This window comes from Vicia villosa, linkage group LG6, assembly GCF_029867415.1.
Source record: "Vicia villosa cultivar HV-30 ecotype Madison, WI linkage group LG6, Vvil1.0, whole genome shotgun sequence".
NCBI lineage: Eukaryota > Viridiplantae > Streptophyta > Magnoliopsida > Fabales > Fabaceae > Vicia > Vicia villosa.
In genome coordinates this window covers 120553006-120575597 of record NC_081185.1, presented here as the reverse complement: position 1 = coordinate 120575597, position 22592 = coordinate 120553006, and the positions used below count along the sequence as shown (strand labels likewise).

General features: G+C 38.2%; 1 protein-coding gene across 2 annotated transcripts; it reads left to right on the top strand.

Annotated features, from left to right (window-relative positions):
- Positions 1-380: 380 nt before the first annotated feature.
- On the top strand, positions 381-21080 carry LOC131612222 (chloroplastic group IIB intron splicing facilitator CRS2-B, chloroplastic-like). 2 transcript variants are annotated; one of them, XM_058884026.1, is made up of 8 exons: positions 381-466; positions 19112-19331; positions 19433-19585; positions 19760-19810; positions 19902-19975; positions 20453-20511; positions 20598-20674; positions 20885-21080. In XM_058884026.1, the coding sequence occupies exons 2-8, from the start codon at positions 19116-19118 to the stop codon at positions 20999-21001; spliced, it is 747 nt and encodes a 248-aa protein (XP_058740009.1). In that variant the 5' UTR covers positions 381-466; positions 19112-19115; the 3' UTR covers positions 21002-21080. The 2 variants fall into 2 exon arrangements, with proteins under 2 accessions (XP_058740009.1, XP_058740008.1); XM_058884025.1 differs by lacking the exon at positions 381-466 and adding an exon at positions 18849-19003.
- The last annotated feature ends 1512 nt before the right edge of the window (positions 21081-22592 follow it).

Here is a 22592-nt window from a genome sequence, read left to right as displayed (position 1 = left end):
GATATATAATTCAACTAATGTGTGTCGTTGTTTACGGTTATATTATAGTTTATGAATGAACAAGTTATTATTTGAAGAAATTTACTCAATACTATTGTTATTTAGAATTATATTGTTACTTAGAATTATTTTTACTAAATACAAATGATAATAATAATTATAAGGATAAAAAGGTAAATTAATTTTAAAATCTCACAGCTCCCCCTTGTTAACTAAACATACTTGTTGTTAAAAATTTCTCCCCTTCTTTGAACCAAACATATATATTTAGTTAAATTCTCCCCCCTCACTTCCTCTACATTCCTCTCCCCTCGATTAAATTCCCTCCCCTCCCCTCTCCTCCGTTGAACCAAACGGACCCTTAAAAAAAACACTTCTCTCTGTCTTCTCCACTCACTCGGAGTAACCCGCAAGCTGTTCAAAAGAAAAGACTGTCTTTTCCTTCCTATTTTCCAATTCATGCTCTGTAAGGCTATGTTTGGATATCATAAAATCAACAGAGCGGAATGGAGTGGAGCAGAGTGGGATGGAGCGGAGTGGAGCGGAGCGGAACGAAGATAGCATACTATTGTTTGGAAATTTCAGGACGGAACAAAGTAAGTTGTTCATTCCGCCCAAATCGGAAGGGAAGAAAAATGGTGGTAAGTGATGGAATGGAATGGAATCCATACCACTCCATTCCGCTCCACTCCATCCGTTTTTAACTTATCCAAAAAATGGAATATCATTTTATTCCATCCCATTCCGCTCCGCTCCACCCGATTCCATCAATCCAAACAAAGCCTAAGTGTTCTCTTTACTTAAACGACTTTTTCTTCTCTTAAACGACACCATGTTTTATTCTCAATTATCCTATGTTATTTTTCTTAATCTTTTCTATTTTTCAACAGATAAATGTTTCATTCACACAACCTCTACATATGTCTTTTCCAAGATTTCCCACACTTGCTTTGACTATTCACAATCACCAGACTTTCTCAAAGTTGTCACCATTCATACATTGATGGATCAAAAACAACGCTTTGTAATCTTTCTTATTCTCTTCCTTGTGAGCTGCTCGTTGTGCATTTGTTGCAACTTCGATAAGAGGATTCACACTGTTCTTGATCACTTTAAGAACATCTTAGTAGCCAGACAACACCTTCATTTGCTTGCACTATTTGTCGTAATTCTTTGCATCAATAGTGGGTAGGTTTGTAGGGATTCTTTTATTGGAGACAGAATTCATGTTGCACACTAGGTATTTGGTGGATTAGAACCGGGAACTTGATTCCAAATGTTAGAACTTGGAATCCCTTGGTTGGTGAAAATGGAGGGTTTAAATGTGGAGAGAGAGAGGGAGAGAGAGAGAGAGTTATATAGAGAGATAATTGAGGGTGAAAATATACATTTTCATTAACATTGATGAGGATGCCTCTGAGATATTTATACAACTATTAAGTAAATTGGGACACAAGCTACATAAGTCAAATAATAGAAAATTGAAAAACTCGTACCTGCAATCGATTACACAAAACTTGTAACCGGTTACAGCTCCTACAATTTTGAAAAATACTAATAGTGGTAACCGGTTACTGCGAATGCGTAACCAGTTACCACAACTCCATAATCACTTTTCTTCAATTCATTTGACTTATTTTGACACTTGTGACCAGTTACTCACTCGTGTTAACCGATTACAATATTTGAATTGTTTAAAATCTCTTAGGGTCTGTTTAGTTCAATCGAGTGGAGGGGAGGGCTTTTTATCAAGGGAAGGGGAAGTGAGGGGAAGGGAGGGGGGATTTTAATTACATATATGTTTGGTTTAAAATATGAAAGGGGAGGGGAGGAGAGAAATTTTATTTACAAATATGTTTGGTTCACAAGGGGAGGGGAGGTATTTTAAAACTAATTTACTTTTTTATCCTTTTAATTTTACCATAAGACTTATCATATTTACTACTTATAATTCAAATACAAATTCATTGACAAAATATAAGTAGTCAATCAAAAAACATCATGAAATTTTTTATAAAAATGTAACGATTATAATATATAGTTTTCAAAAAATTATCGAATACAATAAAATCTAACAATTATTAGAAACAAAAACATTACGATAATTAAAAAGTAACATTAAAATATAAAAAATTTAAATGAATATAATGATAATAAGATGAAGATATAAAAATACAAGAAATATAAAGAAAAAGATAAAATTTGTTCAAAATAGAACTTTTAATATTTTAATAAGTTAAATTCATATTTAAATAAATAAATAAGAGGAAATATGTAAATATAATTATAATTAAAATGAAACACCTCCGCTCCCCTCTAAAGTCCAAATCTCCCGAATTGGGGAGAAGTAAAAAGTGGCCCAGAAGGAATTTTGAACCAAACATAAAAAATTATTAAATATTTTCTCCTCTCCCCTCCATTTACCCCCAACCAAACAGACCCTTAACAACCACCAATAACTTCCCATATCTATTTATTTATTTTATTTATTTTTTATTTTAAAATTTTAAATAAAATATATTTTATAAATATTTTAAAAACTTAAATTATTTATCAAACACAAAAATAAGAATAAAATTCTTAATAATAATATTTCGTAAAATAATATTTTTAAGATTGAAATTTTAATACTTGAATCAAACACACGCGCAAAAAAAAATTACAATCAAAATATATAAAAGAGTAAGAATATTTTAATTCCTTTACTAAGGGTATGTTTGGTTCAAATAAGGGGGAGGAGAGAGATCTTAATGGAGGGAAAGGAATGGGAGGGGAGGTGAGAAATTGTTTTAATCAGATAAGTGTTTGGTTCAAAAGAGATGAGAGGATGGGATGAATTTTTTTTAATCAGATAAGTGTTTGGTTCAAAAGAGAGGAGGGGAGGAGATGTATTTTAATTAAAAATATGTTTAGTTCAGGAGGGAATGAGAGATGTTTTATTAATAATTTACATTTTTATCTTTATAGTCTTATATAAGTGATACGATATCAAATGTGAAAAATTAATACATATTTTTTTAGTTATAAAATTTATAATATTGAGTGACGAAATAAGTTATAATTTATCACATAAGTTAAAAAATTGAGGACACTTGATTTAGATTATAACTTTCTGACACAAACTAAATTATATGCTGATAACAACGGTTAAATCGTGATGAAACATTTAATAAAACAAATATATAAAATAACTTATGATTAACTATTAATGATTTACATTTTTTTATTAAAATGAATAAAAAATAAAATAAATAGGTGAAAATTTGATATAAAAGAAAATATAATAGGATATATAACAAAATAATAAAATCAACATAAATAAACATAAAAAATTATTTAAAAAATGCAATGATTATAATCTATCTTAAATACAAAAATTCAAAAATAATTTGAAGTTGAAGAACAATTATAATAAATTGATAAAAATAATTGAAAAAAGTCACATATGTAATACCTCGATCCTCTAACACTGGTCATGATAATTCAATTGGTTAATTCGTAATTGGAATGCACAAATAGAATTATTCTACATTGGTCTAAGAAGACTTATTAAGAAAAAGTTTCATATGGAATGGTTAGAATCTAATGGTATAGTTGGAATAGAACTACATGGCATTGTTGTAAATAAGAACTAGTTAAAGGGCATTTTGGGCCAAGAAAGAATATGTCTTTAATAAGGACTTGTTTGGCTTAAAGAATCAAAATTTAGAAGAAGAAGAAGAAGAAGAATAAGAAGAAGAAGAAGAAGAAGAAGAGAAGGGAAGGGAAGGGTGGAAACGTGAAAGGAGGAGAGGAGAAGGAGTATGGGCTCAAGCTTCTTCATCATCATGCATGTACACAACCTTGGAGGATTTGGATGGAGAGGCAAGAATCAAGGACAGGAGCAGCTGTCATCATCTTCTTATCTTAACAACAAACTCAGAATCTCCTCTCAAACCAAGGTGAGTTCCATTAGATAGAACTTGGGTAGGTAGTTTGGGAATGTATGCATGTTGGGTTTTGGGTTGAGTTTGATGCTTTGCATGCTTGATCAAGTGATGAAAATATGTTCTCATTATGATAATAAATGGATTGTATCGTTATTACATGTTTGAGATTGAATTAGGATTGATTAAGGTGCAAAAATGGAGGTTAGAACCCTAAAATCCGTGTTCTGCACTGTCAGGTTCGCTACAGCGAACTCTGTGTTCGCTGCAGCGAATGTCTGCAGACTGCATAATTATGTTTTTACTAAAATGGCCATAACTTGAGTTCTACAACTCGAAACGGAGTGCCGTCAGAAGCGTTGGAAAGGTCTTCCAGTGCTTTAGGTGATATTGCTTAGATAACATGCTTTTGATGCAGAGATAAATTATGGCATATGATTAGGAGTTGCTTGGTTTTAGAATAAGCATAAATTTTAGCCTTGAGTTTATGTCAATAAGATGTGATCCTTGTATTGAACTTAGACCAGAATATTACCCTAACTATAGGTTGTATAATATCATCCTAACCTGATTATTGGACCTTGTTTGTATTTTAGAAGTTTAGATGTACTATGAAAAGTTATGGTTTTCCTTTGTTAAGGATTTTCGCTTAGCGAACTTTGGCTCGCTGTAGCGAATGGTTCGTTCTAGCGAACTAATAGCGAATAAGTCTGGAAGTTGAACTGATTTACTCGCTGGAGCTCGCTGCTGCTCGCTGTAGCGAATCGGGGCTTCGCTGGCAGTTCGCGTAGCGAATTGGTCTGATGCAGAATTTATACTTTTCCCTATTGAGTGCAGTTTCGTTTTGAATTGGGAACCGAAAGCCTCTTATTGTGGATTGAAAAATATCATGGAATTATTAGAGTGAATATGTGTTTCTATGATGACTAAATGCATGATTATACTATGGTTATGACATTGATATGCATGTTGGATGAGTTATAAATCACATGTAATGTTATGTATGGTTATGCATTGTTTTCCGTTTGTTCCGATTGAACATTCGGATGTGATTGCCTGTGTGATGGCTGATACTGTGCTGTGTGATATTAATGATGTGTGTATGCTTGAATCGGAGTAAGCTTAAGCTACTAGGTGGTAAGTCCTGTTTATGGACTTAGTTCCATCATTACCGTTGCGATGTGCTTGTGAGGGCCTACGGGGCGTATCCCACTCGACGTTAACTCATCTGCGTTCTCGGTATGTTATGCACACCTGAGCTACCATTGCGATATGCTTGTGAGGGCCTACGGGGCGTATCCCACTCGACGTTAACATATCGGCGTGCTTGGTATGGTGGAGAAGTAATGCCACGTAGGTAATATTACTTCCGATTCACCTATAGTGATGCCACATAGGCAAGATCACTAGGCTTTCGCCCGGTGGGCTCGTATTGTCAAGATGGCGTATTTGCACTCGATGTTAACTCATCTGCGTATGGACACTGATGGGGTCGGACGCCACTTAGGCAATGTCACGGCTGTAACCCATCTCGGATGGATTCCATTTAGGAGGAGTATCCGATTAGTCTTGCGATGTGCTTGTGCAAGTCTCTTGATGCGATGTACGGGTGTAACTCACCGAGGGTGTGATTAGGCAGCCTAGGTAGACAGGCAGATTGTGCTCCTGGATTCCTCGTACATGGGTACGGGTCTGCATACTTGTTTGTGATGGCTTTGATCCTGTTGTTGTTTTTACCTCACTGTATAGTTATGGGACTTCCATTGACGGTGTACCCTTGTTTGTATTTGTACCTGGCCGTGAGGAAAACCCGGATTCTCGGTGAATCTGTTTGATTGCATGCACCTTGTAGAACCGAGCGAACCCGTAAGATAGGGGAACTCACTAAGATTTAGTAATCTCATCCCAATCCTCTTATTATTTTTCAGGAGCAGGTTAGAAGTAGACGGATTGCTTGAAGGTTTGCTTTGAAGACTGTGGACAAGCAAATGGCTGGAAGACCTCGTCAGACATTATCTTTCCGCTGTGTATTATTGAAGACAAGTTGATTATATACATTTAGTAGGAAACTTGAATTGTATATGATTTTTAATTTCTTGTCTTTAACGCTTATGTATGTTTCTTGTACCATTCATAGCATCATTACATATTATTCTAGACATATATGTATGGGGTGTTACAATTGGTATCAAAGCAGGTCGATTCTTGTCCCTGCCAAAAGACCTCACTAGCAATTCTCTTCTCCCTCACATGTGTGTGTTGCTAGCCCGATTTTTACTATCGTAGTATTCATTCATTGAGCCTGGCCAGCTCACTGACTGTATATGCGATAGATAAGATCGTGGTAGAGCCACTACGAGGATGCGCAAGATTCGAAACGACTCGAGCTGAAGTAGTAGAAGCCAGTTGAGTAGAGGGAATGTTGAGATTGTCCGCCATAAGAGGAGTGTTGGTCGAGGAATCGTGGACTACCCAACTGTCGTAGTAAGGTTTGAAATGATTGGGAGTTCTAAGATTTCGATTGAACGGAATGAACCTTCTTTGGATCCTTGTAGTAGTGGAGGAAATTCACGAAGCGTCTGAGTAGGAATGAAGTAAGGGAATTTTGTGATAAAGCCCAGCTTAGAAATGTGTTGCTCGATCGTGGTGTTAGTAGCATGCATGGATGGAGAAACGGTTGAATGGAAGACTTATGGGAGTTTGTACAAGATATTGTATCTTTTAGTCAATCTGGCTTGGGAAGTACTTGTATAGATAAGGAGCTACACTCTAACTCGTTCTGGTGTACTATAAGTAGTATGTAGTTACCCAATTAAGGGCTAATAGAATAGTGGAAATGGTGACCTTCAATTGGGGAAGTCTTGGACGTCTGTTCTGGTGGATGAAACTACTGCATCTCCATGCTCGTTCTGAAATGCGTGGGTTCTAGAACTACGCTAGGAGGCAGCAGAATGGATGAAGATGCAGAGTGTCGTGATTCTTGATTCCTACTAGTTGTGATTCATCTAACCCGAGTGAAGCTGTAGAACTACGCTAGGTGTTGGTACTAAGGTGGATTGAACTAGTGGTTATCTGCAACATCGGCGGGTTGAACGCGTTTATGGTTGTCGTTATAGCCATGGTATTCCTATATGTTGGAAGTTATCTTTGGGGGATTCTCTCGTGTATGTTCTGTGTGACTGGAAGGACTTGAGGAGCAATGACCCTAATGGGAGACCTGTCCAGTTATTGTCGGTCGTGGCGATAGGATACGAGTGGAGACTGTTATACACTACTGGGTAAATTACTTGAGTGCATGGCCTCGGAGTTGGACCACCGTGTTGGTACTACCAGACAGGTATGACGCCACAGTATCGTTGTCGTACACGTGATGCGTGAGTTATCTTTTCTAATAGATATGGGACAGTGTTGGCCTGAAAGGTAGGATCCTGATTTGGCACTCGTGAGACACGAACTCGAAACTCTCATAAGGTTGACGGGATGAAAATCCATATGTCGCGCTTGATTATTGAGGATTATGCGAGCGGATGACAATGATATGGATTAGATTCTAACGTTACGCTTATGACGAGATCTTGGGTGGTCGTGGTCACGTGAGAATTTTAGGTTTCTACATTGTGGATGTTTCTTAATCTGTTAGATTGGTGAACCTTTGCGCATGAGTGTTTGGGATTTGAGATATGTGTGGTTATTCTCTTACCTTGGTAAACAGTGTTGGAGTGGAAGAAATGTGTCTGTATTTGCTCGATGTAGAATATACCTAGAGGAGTATTGTTAGATCCTTAGTAACATAGACAATGCAAGACTTGGAAAAGTATAGGTACATTGGTTTTGGGAGTGTCGTGGAATTCCAAAGGGAGATGTTCAAGGTACAAAGTATGATTTCTTGTTTTGTAACTACACCTTAGCAGTTAGAAATGTGGCATTGGAGAACGCAACCGAAGGAGTCAACTTGTGTCAGATTCAGAGACGAAGAGGCATTAGACGACTGTGTGATTGAAGCGCGTATGAGAAAGGATTGTTACATCAATCAAGTCGCATGAGTTATTAGAAGTATTGTCATGCCAATGGTATGAAGTCGTATGGTTGGGAAGAATTACCGTGGCGGCTATAAGGTGTGGAAGTCGGTAAGATAAGGCAAACTTGTAATCAGAGAGAGCATTTGACTTTAGGAGCTCTAGAACCGAAGCATGTGAATCAAGTTGTGCTCAAGTGGACCTAATTCAGAATAATGGAAAAGTTAGTGACTTGAGTTTTGGACATTACTCAACCTCGAGGAGAAGTGGGGCGATGAGTATGTTTAAGGTTCAAGCACGTGTTGTATTTGGACGAATGTTGAGAAGGAATTGTTGCTAATAAAGGACTAAGTGTGGTGTAGTAAGAAGACTAAGTGGACTATGGAAGAAGTGTAATTCCAAGGATTCCAAGAAGTGTGTGACTGGTTGAGATCAGAGTAGCGCAACGGATAAGCAGAATCAGATAAGTATGTAGTGGGTATGGATGGCCTACTCGTAAGATTTCGTGTTGGAATAGAAATATCTTCCTAAGAGAAATCACCAGAGTGATGTTTTTATTTGTTCCTATCTGTCAATGTTCTGCCACAATCTTGAGAGGTAATGTTGATGGATCGGCTTAGAGGAGGCTTCATGATTGATGTGTGATCAAATGTTCCCTGATCGACGGTCGAGTTTGTGAGTATAGTGACCATTGGAATGATGAAGTCAAGTAACGGATGTTTCTTAACAAAGACTCGTCGTGAATATGTCAGGTGCACTTATGAGCGTGCGTGAAAACTTGGGCAATGATTGTAGGATCGATGTTAGAGTTCACTCTTTGTCAATGGAACTTTATGGGAAGTCATCGGATATCAAGGCTGTAGTTTCGGGATCCTACTCCCTTGTGGTTTGCAGTGGCAGTGATGTGGTCTAAGACTGAATGAAAGATCCGTTTGGAAGTGAATCTGGGATATCGTCATTGAAGGAAAGTTGTAATAAGATTTCTTGGAATGGCAGTGTTTATGGGAACCAATGGCAAAAGTGGAGAGTCTGGGGCTTATGTTAAGTAAGGATGAGTCCGGTAGATATGAGGTACGATGAATATCCAACTAGGTATGGATTGTCATCAGTTTCAAGGCTACATGCTCAGTATGATGAGTAGGGGTTGAGGACCTCGAAAGAGATATGTTATGTGAGATCTAAGGTTTTCAATCGGGGCCGGTAAGGCACAAGATTAATAGCAGATTGTGTTTCTTGGATGGAACAAAACTGAGGCAAGGTCATAAAGTTATATTAAGGAGGAATGTAAAGGAATTTCATTCCCTCGTTGAATGGAGATGCCTGGATGTTGTTGTCATGGTGATTGGAAAGAATTCGAGGACGAATTCTATTTAAGGGGGGGAGAATGTAATACCTCGATCCTCTAACACTGGTCATGATAATTCAATTGGTTAATTCGTAATTGGAATGCACAAATAGAATTATTCTACATTGGTCTAAGAAGACTTATTAAGAAAAAGTTTCATATGGAATGGTTAGAATCTAATGGTATAGTTGGAATAGAACTACATGGCATTGTTGTAAATAAGAACTAGTTAAAGGGCATTTTGGGCCAAGAAAGAATATGTCTTTAATAAGGACTTGTTTGGCTTAAAGAATCAGAATTTAGAAGAAGAAGAAGAAGAAGAAGAAGAAGAGAAGGGAAGGGTGGAAACGTGAAAGGAGGAGAGGAGAAGGAGTATGGGCTCAAGCTTCTTCATCATCATGCATGTACACAACCTTGGAGGATTTGGATGGAGAGGCAAGAATCAAGGACAGGAGCAGCTGTCATCATCTTCTTATCTTAACAACAAACTCAGAATCTCCTCTCAAACCAAGGTGAGTTCCATTAGATAGAACTTGGGTAGGTAGTTTGGGAATGTATGCATGTTGGGTTTTGGGTTGAGTTTGATGCTTTGCATGCTTGATCAAGTGATGAAAATATGTTCTCATTATGATAATAAATGGATTGTATCGTTATTACATGTTTGAGATTGAATTAGGATTGATTAAGGTGCAAAAATGGAGGTTAGAACCCTAAAATCCGTGTTCTGCACTGTCAGGTTCGCTACAGCGAACTCTGTGTTCGCTGCAGCGAATGTCTGCAGACTGCATAATTATGTTTTTACTAAAATGGCCATAACTTGAGTTCTACAACTCGAAACGGAGTGCCGTCAGAAGCGTTGGAAAGGTCTTCCAGTGCTTTAGGTGATATTGCTTAGATAACATGCTTTTGATGCAGAGATAAATTATGGCATATGATTAGGAGTTGCTTGGTTTTAGAATAAGCATAAATTTTAGCCTTGAGTTTATGTCAATAAGATGTGATCCTTGTATTGAACTTAGACCAGAATATTACCCTAACTATAGGTTGTATAATATCATCCTAACCTGATTATTGGACCTTGTTTGTATTTTAGAAGTTTAGATGTACTATGAAAAGTTATGGTTTTCCTTTGTTAAGGATTTTCGCTTAGCGAACTTTGGCTCGCTGTAGCGAATGGTTCGTTCTAGCGAACTAATAGCGAATAAGTCTGGAAGTTGAACTGATTTACTCGCTGGAGCTCGCTGCTGCTCGCTGTAGCGAATCGGGGCTTCGCTGGCAGTTCGCGTAGCGAATTGGTCTGATGCAGAATTTATACTTTTCCCTATTGAGTGCAGTTTCGTTTTGAATTGGGAACCGAAAGCCTCTTATTGTGGATTGAAAAATATCATGGAATTATTAGAGTGAATATGTGTTTCTATGATGACTAAATGCATGATTATACTATGGTTATGACATTGATATGCATGTTGGATGAGTTATAAATCACATGTAATGTTATGTATGGTTATGCATTGTTTTCCGTTTGTTCCGATTGAACATTCGGATGTGATTGCCTGTGTGATGGCTGATACTGTGCTGTGTGATATTAATGATGTGTGTATGCTTGAATCGGAGTAAGCTTAAGCTACTAGGTGGTAAGTCCTGTTTATGGACTTAGTTCCATCATTACCGTTGCGATGTGCTTGTGAGGGCCTACGGGGCGTATCCCACTCGACGTTAACTCATCTGCGTTCTCGGTATGTTATGCACACCTGAGCTACCATTGCGATATGCTTGTGAGGGCCTACGGGGCGTATCCCACTCGACGTTAACATATCGGCGTGCTTGGTATGGTGGAGAAGTAATGCCACGTAGGTAATATTACTTCCGATTCACCTATAGTGATGCCACATAGGCAAGATCACTAGGCTTTCGCCCGGTGGGCTCGTATTGTCAAGATGGCGTATTTGCACTCGATGTTAACTCATCTGCGTATGGACACTGATGGGGTCGGACGCCACTTAGGCAATGTCACGGCTGTAACCCATCTCGGATGGATTCCATTTAGGAGGAGTATCCGATTAGTCTTGCGATGTGCTTGTGCAAGTCTCTTGATGCGATGTACGGGTGTAACTCACCGAGGGTGTGATTAGGCAGCCTAGGTAGACAGGCAGATTGTGCTCCTGGATTCCTCGTACATGGGTACGGGTCTGCATACTTGTTTGTGATGGCTTTGATCCTGTTGTTGTTTTTACCTCACTGTATAGTTATGGGACTTCCATTGACGGTGTACCCTTGTTTGTATTTGTACCTGGCCGTGAGGAAAACCCGGATTCTCGGTGAATCTGTTTGATTGCATGCACCTTGTAGAACCGAGCGAACCCGTAAGATAGGGGAACTCACTAAGATTTAGTAATCTCATCCCAATCCTCTTATTATTTTTCAGGAGCAGGTTAGAAGTAGACGGATTGCTTGAAGGTTTGCTTTGAAGACTGTGGACAAGCAAATGGCTGGAAGACCTCGTCAGACATTATCTTTCCGCTGTGTATTATTGAAGACAAGTTGATTATATACATTTAGTAGGAAACTTGAATTGTATATGATTTTTAATTTCTTGTCTTTAACGCTTATGTATGTTTCTTGTACCATTCATAGCATCATTACATATTATTCTAGACATATATGTATGGGGTGTTACAATTGGTATCAAAGCAGGTCGATTCTTGTCCCTGCCAAAAGACCTCACTAGCAATTCTCTTCTCCCTCACATGTGTGTGTTGCTAGCCCGATTTTTACTATCGTAGTATTCATTCATTGAGCCTGGCCAGCTCACTGACTGTATATGCGATAGATAAGATCGTGGTAGAGCCACTACGAGGATGCGCAAGATTCGAAACGACTCGAGCTGAAGTAGTAGAAGCCAGTTGAGTAGAGGGAATGTTGAGATTGTCCGCCATAAGAGGAGTGTTGGTCGAGGAATCGTGGACTACCCAACTGTCGTAGTAAGGTTTGAAATGATTGGGAGTTCTAAGATTTCGATTGAACGGAATGAACCTTCTTTGGATCCTTGTAGTAGTGGAGGAAATTCACGAAGCGTCTGAGTAGGAATGAAGTAAGGGAATTTTGTGATAAAGCCCAGCTTAGAAATGTGTTGCTCGATCGTGGTGTTAGTAGCATGCATGGATGGAGAAACGGTTGAATGGAAGACTTATGGGAGTTTGTACAAGATATTGTATCTTTTAGTCAATCTGGCTTGGGAAGTACTTGTATAGATAAGGAGCTACACTCTAACTCGTTCTGGTGTACTATAAGTAGTATGTAGTTACCCAATTAAGGGCTAATAGAATAGTGGAAATGGTGACCTTCAATTGGGGAAGTCTTGGACGTCTGTTCTGGTGGATGAAACTACTGCATCTCCATGCTCGTTCTGAAATGCGTGAGTCCTAGAACTACGCTAGGAGGCAGCAGAATGGATGAAGATGCAGAGTGTCGTGATTCTTGATTCCTACTAGTTGTGATTCATCTAACCCGAGTGAAGCTGTAGAACTACGCTAGGTGTTGGTACTAAGGTGGATTGAACTAGTGGTTATCTGCAACATCGGCGGGTTGAACGCGTTTATGGTTGTCGTTATAGCCATGGTATTCCTATATGTTGGAAGTTATCTTTGGGGGATTCTCTCGTGTATGTTCTGTGTGACTGGAAGGACTTGAGGAGCAATGACCCTAATGGGAGACCTGTCCAGTTATTGTCGGTCGTGGCGATAGGATACGAGTGGAGACTGTTATACACTACTGGGTAAATTACTTGAGTGCATGGCCTCGGAGTTGGACCACCGTGTTGGTACTACCAGACAGGTATGACGCCACAGTATCGTTGTCGTACACGTGATGCGTGAGTTATCTTTTCTAATAGATATGGGACAGTGTTGGCCTGAAAGGTAGGATCCTGATTTGGCACTCGTGAGACACGAACTCGAAACTCTCATAAGGTTGACGGGATGAAAATCCATATGTCGCGCTTGATTATTGAGGATTATGCGAGCGGATGACAATGATATGGATTAGATTCTAACGTTACGCTTATGACGAGATCTTGGGTGGTCGTGGTCACGTGAGAATTTTAGGTTTCTACATTGTGGATGTTTCTTAATCTGTTAGATTGGTGAACCTTTGCGCATGAGTGTTTGGGATTTGAGATATGTGTGGTTATTCTCTTACCTTGGTAAACAGTGTTGGAGTGGAAGAAATGTGTCTGTATTTGCTCGATGTAGAATATACCTAGAGGAGTATTGTTAGATCCTTAGTAACATAGACAATGCAAGACTTGGAAAAGTATAGGTACATTGGTTTTGGGAGTGTCGTGGAATTCCAAAGGGAGATGTTCAAGGTACAAAGTATGATTTCTTGTTTTGTAACTACACCTTAGCAGTTAGAAATGTGGCATTGGAGAACGCAACCGAAGGAGTCAACTTATGTCAGATTCAGAGACGAAGAGGCATTAGACGACTGTGTGATTGAAGCGCGTATGAGAAAGGATTGTTACATCAATCAAGTCGCATGAGTTATTAGAAGTATTGTCATGCCAATGGTATGAAGTCGTATGGTTGGGAAGAATTACCGTGGCGGCTATAAGGTGTGGAAGTCGGTAAGATAAGGCAAACTTGTAATCAGAGAGAGCATTTGACTTTAGGAGCTCTAGAACCGAAGCATGTGAATCAAGTTGTGCTCAAGTGGACCTAATTCAGAATAATGGAAAAGTTAGTGACTTGAGTTTTGGACATTACTCAACCTCGAGGAGAAGTGGGGCGATGAGTATGTTTAAGGTTCAAGCACGTGTTGTATTTGGACGAATGTTGAGAAGGAATTGTTGCTAATAAAGGACTAAGTGTGGTGTAGTAAGAAGACTAAGTGGACTATGGAAGAAGTGTAATTCCAAGGATTCCAAGAAGTGTGTGACTGGTTGAGATCAGAGTAGCGCAACGGATAAGCAGAATCAGATAAGTATGTAGTGGGTATGGATGGCCTACTCGTAAGATTTCGTGTTGGAATAGAAATATCTTCCTAAGAGAAATCACCAGAGTGATGTTTTTATTTGTTCCTATCTGTCAATGTTCTGCCACAATCTTGAGAGGTAATGTTGATGGATCGGCTTAGAGGAGGCTTCATGATTGATGTGTGATCAAATGTTCCCTGATCGACGGTCGAGTTTGTGAGTATAGTGACCATTGGAATGATGAAGTCAAGTAACGGATGTTTCTTAACAAAGACTCGTCGTGAATATGTCAGGTGCACTTATGAGCGTGCGTGAAAACTTGGGCAATGATTGTAGGATCGATGTTAGAGTTCACTCTTTGTCAATGGAACTTTATGGGAAGTCATCGGATATCAAGGCTGTAGTTTCGGGATCCTACTCCCTTGTGGTTTGCAGTGGCAGTGATGTGGTCTAAGACTGAATGAAAGATCCGTTTGGAAGTGAATCTGGGATATCGTCATTGAAGGAAAGTTGTAATAAGATTTCTTGGAATGGCAGTGTTTATGGGAACCAATGGCAAAAGTGGAGAGTCTGGGGCTTATGTTAAGTAAGGATGAGTCCGGTAGATATGAGGTACGATGAATATCCAACTAGGTATGGATTGTCATCAGTTTCAAGGCTACATGCTCAGTATGATGAGTAGGGGTTGAGGACCTCGAAAGAGATATGTTATGTGAGATCTAAGGTTTTCAATCGGGGCCGGTAAGGCACAAGATTAATAGCAGATTGTGTTTCTTGGATGGAACAAAACTGAGGCAAGGTCATAAAGTTATATTAAGGAGGAATGTAAAGGAATTTCATTCCCTCGTTGAATGGAGATGCCTGGATGTTGTTGTCATGGTGATTGGAAAGAATTCGAGGACGAATTCTATTTAAGGGGGGGAGAATGTAATACCTCGATCCTCTAACACTGGTCATGATAATTCAATTGGTTAATTCGTAATTGGAATGCACAAATAGAATTATTCTACATTGGTCTAAGAAGACTTATTAAGAAAAATTTTCATATGGAATGGTTAGAATCTAATGGTATAGTTGGAATAGAACTACATGGCATTGTTGTAAATAAGAACTAGTTAAAGGGCATTTTGGGCCAAGAAAGAATATGTCTTTAATAAGGACTTGTTTGGCTTAAAGAATCAGAATTTAGAAGAAGAAGAAGAAGAAGAAGAAGAAGAGAAGGGAAGGGTGGAAACGTGAAAGGAGGAGAGGAGAAGGAGTATGGGCTCAAGCTTCTTCATCATCATGCATGTACACAACCTTGGAGGATTTGGATGGAGAGGCAAGAATCAAGGACAGGAGCAGCTGTCATCATCTTCTTATCTTAACAACAAACTCAGAATCTCCTCTCAAACCAAGGTGAGTTCCATTAGATAGAACTTGGGTAGGTAGTTTGGGAATGTATGCATGTTGGGTTTTGGGTTGAGTTTGATGCTTTGCATGCTTGATCAAGTGATGAAAATATGTTCTCATTATGATAATAAATGGATTGTATCGTTATTACATGTTTGAGATTGAATTAGGATTGATTAAGGTGCAAAAATGGAGGTTAGAACCCTAAAATCCGTGTTCTGCACTGTCAGGTTCGCTACAGCGAACTCTGTGTTCGCTGCAGCGAATGTCTGCAGACTGCATAATTATGTTTTTACTAAAATGGCCATAACTTGAGTTCTACAACTCGAAACGGAGTGCCGTCAGAAGCGTTGGAAAGGTCTTCCAGTGCTTTAGGTGATATTGCTTAGATAACATGCTTTTGATGCAGAGATAAATTATGGCATATGATTAGGAGTTGCTTGGTTTTAGAATAAGCATAAATTTTAGCCTTGAGTTTATGTCAATAAGATGTGATCCTTGTATTGAACTTAGACCAGAATATTACCCTAACTATAGGTTGTATAATATCATCCTAACCTGATTATTGGACCTTGTTTGTATTTTAGAAGTTTAGATGTACTATGAAAAGTTATGGTTTTCCTTTGTTAAGGATTTTCGCTTAGCGAACTTTGGCTCGTTGTAGCGAATGGTTCGTTCAAGCGAACTAATAGCGAATAAGTCTGGAAGTTGAACTGATTTACTCGCTGGAGCTCGCTGCTGCTCGCTGTAGCGAATCGGGGCTTCGCTGGCAGTTCGCGTAGCGAATTGGTCTGATGCAGAATTTATACTTTTCCCTATTGAGTGCAGTTTCGTTTTGAATTGGGAACCGAAAGCCTCTTATTGTGGATTGAAAAATATCATGGAATTATTAGAGTGAATATGTGTTTCTATGATGACTAAATGCATGATTATACTATGGTTATGACATTGATATGCATGTTGGATGAGTTATAAATCACATGTAATGTTATGTATGGTTATGCATTGTTTTCCGTTTGTTCCGATTGAACATTCGGATGTGATTGCCTGTGTGATGGCTGATACTGTGCTGTGTGATATTGATGATGTGTGTATGCTTGAATCGGAGTAAGCTTAAGCTACTAGGTGGTAAGTCCTGTTTATGGACTTAGTTCCATCATTACCGTTGCGATGTGCTTGTGAGGGCCTACGGGGCGTATCCCACTCGACGTTAACTCATCTGCGTTCTCGGTATGTTATGCACACCTGAGCTACCATTGCGATATGCTTGTGAGGGCCTACGGGGCGTATCCCACTCGATGTTAACATATCGGCGTGCTTGGTATGGTGGAGAAGTAATGCCACGTAGGTAATATTACTTCCGATTCACCTATAGTGATGCCACATAGGCAAGATCACTAGGCTTTCGCCCGGTGGGCTCGTATTGTCAAGATGGCGTATTTGCACTCGATGTTAACTCATCTGCGTATGGACACTGATGGGGTCGGACGCCACTTAGGCAATGTCACGGCTGTAACCCATCTCGGATGGATTCCATTTAGGAGGAGTATCCGATTAGTCTTGCGATGTGCTTGTGCAAGTCTCTTGATGCGATGTACGGGTGTAACTCACCGAGGGTGTGATTAGGCAGCCTAGGTAGACAGGCAGATTGTGCTCCTGGATTCCTCGTACATGGGTACGGGTCTGCATACTTGTTTGTGATGGCTTTGATCCTGTTGTTGTTTTTACCTCACTGGATAGTTATGGGACTTCCATTGACGGTGTACCCTTGTTTGTATTTGTACCTGGCCGTGAGGAAAACCTGGATTCTCGGTGAATCCGTTTGATTGCATGCACCTTGTAGAACCGAGCGAACCCGTAAGATAGGGGAACTCACTGAGATTTAGTAATCTCATCCCAATCCTCTTATTATTTTTCAGGAGCAGGTTAGAAGTAGACGAATTGCTTGAAGGTTTGCTTTGAAGACTGTGGCCAAGCAAATGGCAGGAAGACCTCGTCAGACATTATCTTTCCGCTGTGTATTATTGAAGACAAGTTGATTATATACATTTAGTAGGAAACTTGAATTGTATATGATTTTTAATTTCTTGTCCTTAACGCTTATGTATGTTTCTTGTACCATTCATAGCATCACTACATAGTATCCCGAACCAAACACACCATATAAGACAAGGCTTATTTGACTTGTAAGACGCGTTCGGTAGGAGGTAACTTTAGCACAAATTTTGCTGCTTTTGGCCAGAAAAAATATTTAACAAATAATATATAAATAAAAAAAAGTAAAATAAGAGAGATAATAGGGTAAAGTCACGGTGACTTTACTGTTTCAAAGTCACTCAAATAGGGCTGAAAATGAGTCGAGTCAAGTCGAACTCGCCTCAGCTCAGTTTAACTCGTTAAGAATTGGCCGAGATCGAGTTCGAGTTTATGACGAACTTTTTTCAGCTCAAACTCGACTCGTTAAGAATTTGCCCAGTTTAAGTTGAGTTTATCACGAACTTTTTTTCAGCTCAAACTCGACTTGTTAGAAGTTCACGAACATTTCGATTCAACTCGTTCGGTTTATCTTGTTAGTTCAACTCACTTATTTCACGTACTTAAAAATAATTATATATATATATATATATATATATATATATATATATATATATATATATATATATATATATATATGACATTTTAAATTAATATTTTTAAAATAAATAATATAAAAATAAAATAAAAGTTATAGAAATAAAATAAAAGTTATAAAATTAGAATTTATACGATGTTAATTTTATTTGTATAATTATTTGTAGAAATATTTTGCTCACTTGAGAATATAAATTATCAATTAAAACTATTATATTAAAATAAAATATACTACTAAAATTTAGAGCAAATATTTAAACCTACAATCACAATATAATTTATCTCATATATAATCAATTGACTCATGAACCTAACGAGTTGAACTGTGTATTATTCAAGTTCAGGTTATTTAATTAACGAACTTAATTTTTAGGTCATACTCAGCTTATTTGGTTCATAAACCTAATTCAACGATTTAATTTTTGAATCGAATTTCAAATTATTTTTGAATTAGTTTGGTTCATTGTCACTCATACACTCAAACGTGACCCCGATTGGTAGATTGTTCTACTTTTACCATTAATCTTGCAATTTAAAAAAAAAATTATAAAAAAAAACAATAAACCAGAGAAAAAAAATCTGCAAGTCCCATCCAAACACTACTCTTATTAACACACACAAAAAAAAAAACCACTTCTCTTTCTCTTCTCCACTCACTCGGAGTAACCTGCAAGCTGTTCAGAAAATTGTGTTTTCCTTCCTATTTTCCAATTCATGCTCTGTAAGTGTTCTCTTCACTTAAACGACTTTTTCTTCTCCTAAACGACACCATGTTTTATTCTCAATTATACCATGTTATTGTTCCTTAATCTTTTCTATTTTTCAACAGATAAATGTTTCATCTCGCGTCTTCCCCATTCTTATCCTTAACCTATCCGAAAAACCACCTTCACAGTCCTCGTTATCCAACTAAATCTTCAGTCAAAACATCGTTCTCCGTACGTTGTTCGGTGCCACACTCGAATAATGAACCTATAGTGGAATATACTCCTTGGCTCATCGTTGGTTTGGGTAACCCTGGAAACAAATACCATGGCACAAGACACAATGTAATTTTCATTATTATTATCTAGTTTTTTTTTGTTTTTGAAGTACTTGAATTTTGAATCAATTTACTGAATTTAATCTTATGGGTGTTTTTTTCCGTTAGGTTGGATTTGAAATGATTGATAGTATTTCTCGAAATGAAGGCATTCTGATGAATACAATACAGTCAAAAGCCTTGATTGGATTAGGTTCTATAGGAGAAGTACCTGTTTTGTTGGCAAAGCCTCAAACTTACATGAATTTTAGCGGCGAATCGGTTAGTTTTCACCCCGTATATAATAGCTAGATTTTCGTGATTAATAACGAGCTGAAATTGGCTATGGATGAATTATCTGATTTGGTGATTATAGTTGTTTGTGCTTATTGTGATTTGTTATTTTGAATGTTATCTTTTTTTGCTTGAGTTATCTTGTTTTTGATGTTCTTAAAGGTTGGGCCGCTTGCTGCATATTATCGAGTGCCCTTGCGTCATATTCTACTGGTATGTATTTCTTACTTTGATCTTGTTTGGTTATGATTTGGAAATTTATTGATGTTTTGCTTGGGTTTAAGTTTTGGAAATTTTTATGTAGGTTTATGATGAAACTAGTCTTCCAAATGGTGTTTTGAAGCTTTCACCTAAAGGTGGACATGGGCATCACAATGGGTAATGCTTGTTGTATTTCTCATAAATCAAAGCACACATGATTTCTTTAAGTGCATAAACGACTATGCAGGAAGGTTAAGGTTGAGTCTCAACTCATTTGATTGAAAAAACCCAAAATTACCCTTAAAACATTGTAAATTTAAGGGGTAATTTTGGTTTTTTAGAGGGAAATAGGATAGCGGGCCAGAAACCGCTCTGGGACGGGAACTACTCTGCTCCGTTATCCCGTTATTTACTTTGTAGTGGTCGCTATAGTGTTCTGCACTGCTAAGACTCTTTCCCATAGCAGTCGGCCTCTGCTCCACTATAGTGGGATAGCGCCTCTTTTGACTACTCTACTTCAAAGTAGAACTCTCTTGTCTGAATTTGAACTTGATTGACTCTTGTTGTGTTTTAAACATGACTCCATGATCTTTAAACAAGGATTATTATATCGTATAACTATGAAGTCTATAACTGGTGTTAATATTGGTACAGGTTGATGAATGTGATAGGCCATTTGGATGGTTCCCGTGATTTTCCTCGATTTGCAATCGGTTAGTTCTCTATCTACTGTCACTTTATAAGTTTATATAGCCTTTTGAGTTTTTAATCAGAGTATATTTCAAAATTGTGTTTTTAGGAATTGGAAGTCCTCCTGGAACTATGGACTTAAGAGCGTTTCTTCTACAAAAGTTCAGTTCGGTGGAAAGAAAGCAGGTAATACCTTCTAGTATTCTGCCATGTGTTGGTTTAGCTATGCTGTCATTACATAGAACAGAATTTTTCTGCTTATGCTAGTTGTGAAAAACTTCAGTCACCACAAAATTGTAATAATTTGACAAACTTCTGCTTATGCTATTATGTATCTTTTTTTTCGTATTAGGAATTTGACAGTAAAACATTCTTTTGTTGCCTTTACTATGGCAGGTTGACGAGTCATTGGAGCAAGGAGTTCAAGCTGTTAGGACCTTAGTGTTGAATGGGTTTAAGCATCAAGTGAATAGATTCAACATAGGGCAAAAATACAAGTACAATAAAGTTTAATGTTTTTCAAATGTACCTCTAGTTTTTGGTTATAGATGAAATGGTTACCTCCTTGTGTGCTAGCATTTTTGACGGAAAAGCCTTTGCCTAATCACTTGCATCACATGGCTCTAGCAGATAATTGCTTCATGCTGAGAAAATTAAGCAGTTAGGACTAATCTACGAATTTGGCGCCATTACCTATGCTAGAAGATAACTTTTGCTTTTTGGGATCTCATAATCCTTCTCCTTCAGAAATTCTATTACCACATTGTACAGTGGCGTAAACCAAGCTGTTTTGACGAAGACAAATTGGTCATCTTCATAACGAATGCAAATGCCGATCCCGACTCGGTTTTGCTGCGAAGAAAATGATACGCCAACGTTGCACTTATATCGACTTGCTGTCACCATCTGTTCTGATGTGTTAACTGTCATCTGCAGATGAAGTGTGTCCGCGCTGCCACCATCCGTCTGATACAGAAACATCAATATAAGCCAAACACCTGACCCAACCCAACACAACACCCTGCCAAGAATATCTAAATCTCACGACAACATAACAGGAAGGAATCAGATGCACACCGGCGAGAGATAGAGCAACAATCCAAAACCTGCAAAAGCAACCACGTCCGTAATAGTAGATCCCTAATACACAACATCAGACTCGATTGCAAGACAGAAAACAGCAGAACAGGGCTGCATATCAGATAAAGCTGATTCCAAAGAAAGACTCCGCAAACAAAAACTAGAGAGCTTCAAATTGACAGCAACTACAAACTCCAAGCACAATCAACTTTCAAGGCACACCTAAGGTTCGACTGCGCAGCAAAGCCCCATAAAATCAATTGTCCGTGATACTGAGACACACCTTAGGGTTTGAAAACCATAATGCCATATTAATAGATATTGATTTCGACCTTATCTTAAGCCACTTCCAAACCAATATTTTTGCCTCTTCAGCCAATTTTTCAATCTGGATTTCCTCATTTCCAAAAACTTCAAAGTTTCTAAACTTCCAAATGCGGGCGAACCAGGGCGAACCAAATCACAGCTAGCTTTGAACCAAATCACAGCTAGTTTTGAAGTTAACGATCTTCCTCTCCCAAGGAGACTTTGGAACTGATCCAAGTGTTTGCTACCCATCATTATGTAAAGCTGAAAACACGCCAATCCATTTACAAATTGAACTCAATACTCATTTGATGTGTCACCACTACCTAGCTCCAATTGATAAATAACCTTCCACCATCACAAGGCACCATTAACATCCGGATTCAGGGCCTCATTGGACAACCCATATGCAATGTAGAATGTTGCCTTTACAATTCAAAATTGGGCACATTGTTCCCAGCAATCAAACTTTTCTAAAAAATTACTTTCAAATTGGACATTAACTCGAATAAAAGCAAAATTGCCTTTATGATCCGAATATTGAATCGTTTTTTCCCACTATAAATATGGTATCGTTGACATATTGAAGATGAAAAATACGATAAGACATATTGAAGATGAAAAATACGATAATCGCCTACCTCAACTCAAATCCTAGTAGTTTAACCATGTCAACAACTTTCTTCTTCAAATTCTTCAGCATTGCTCCATAACATAA

What these genes read in the sequence shown, in the direction of transcription:
- LOC131612222 (XM_058884026.1), top strand. Translation starts at nt 19,116, where the DNA reads ATGTTTCATCTCGCGTCTTCCCCATTCTTATCCTTAACCTATCCGAAA. An exon ending in TGAATTTTAGCGGCGAATCG is followed by an intron (nt 19,586 to 19,759) that starts GTTAGTTTTCAC and finishes ATGTTCTTAAAG; the next exon opens with GTTGGGCCGCTTGCTGCATA. An exon ending in TTTTCCTCGATTTGCAATCG is followed by an intron (nt 20,512 to 20,597) that starts GTTAGTTCTCTA and finishes TTGTGTTTTTAG; the next exon opens with GAATTGGAAGTCCTCCTGGA.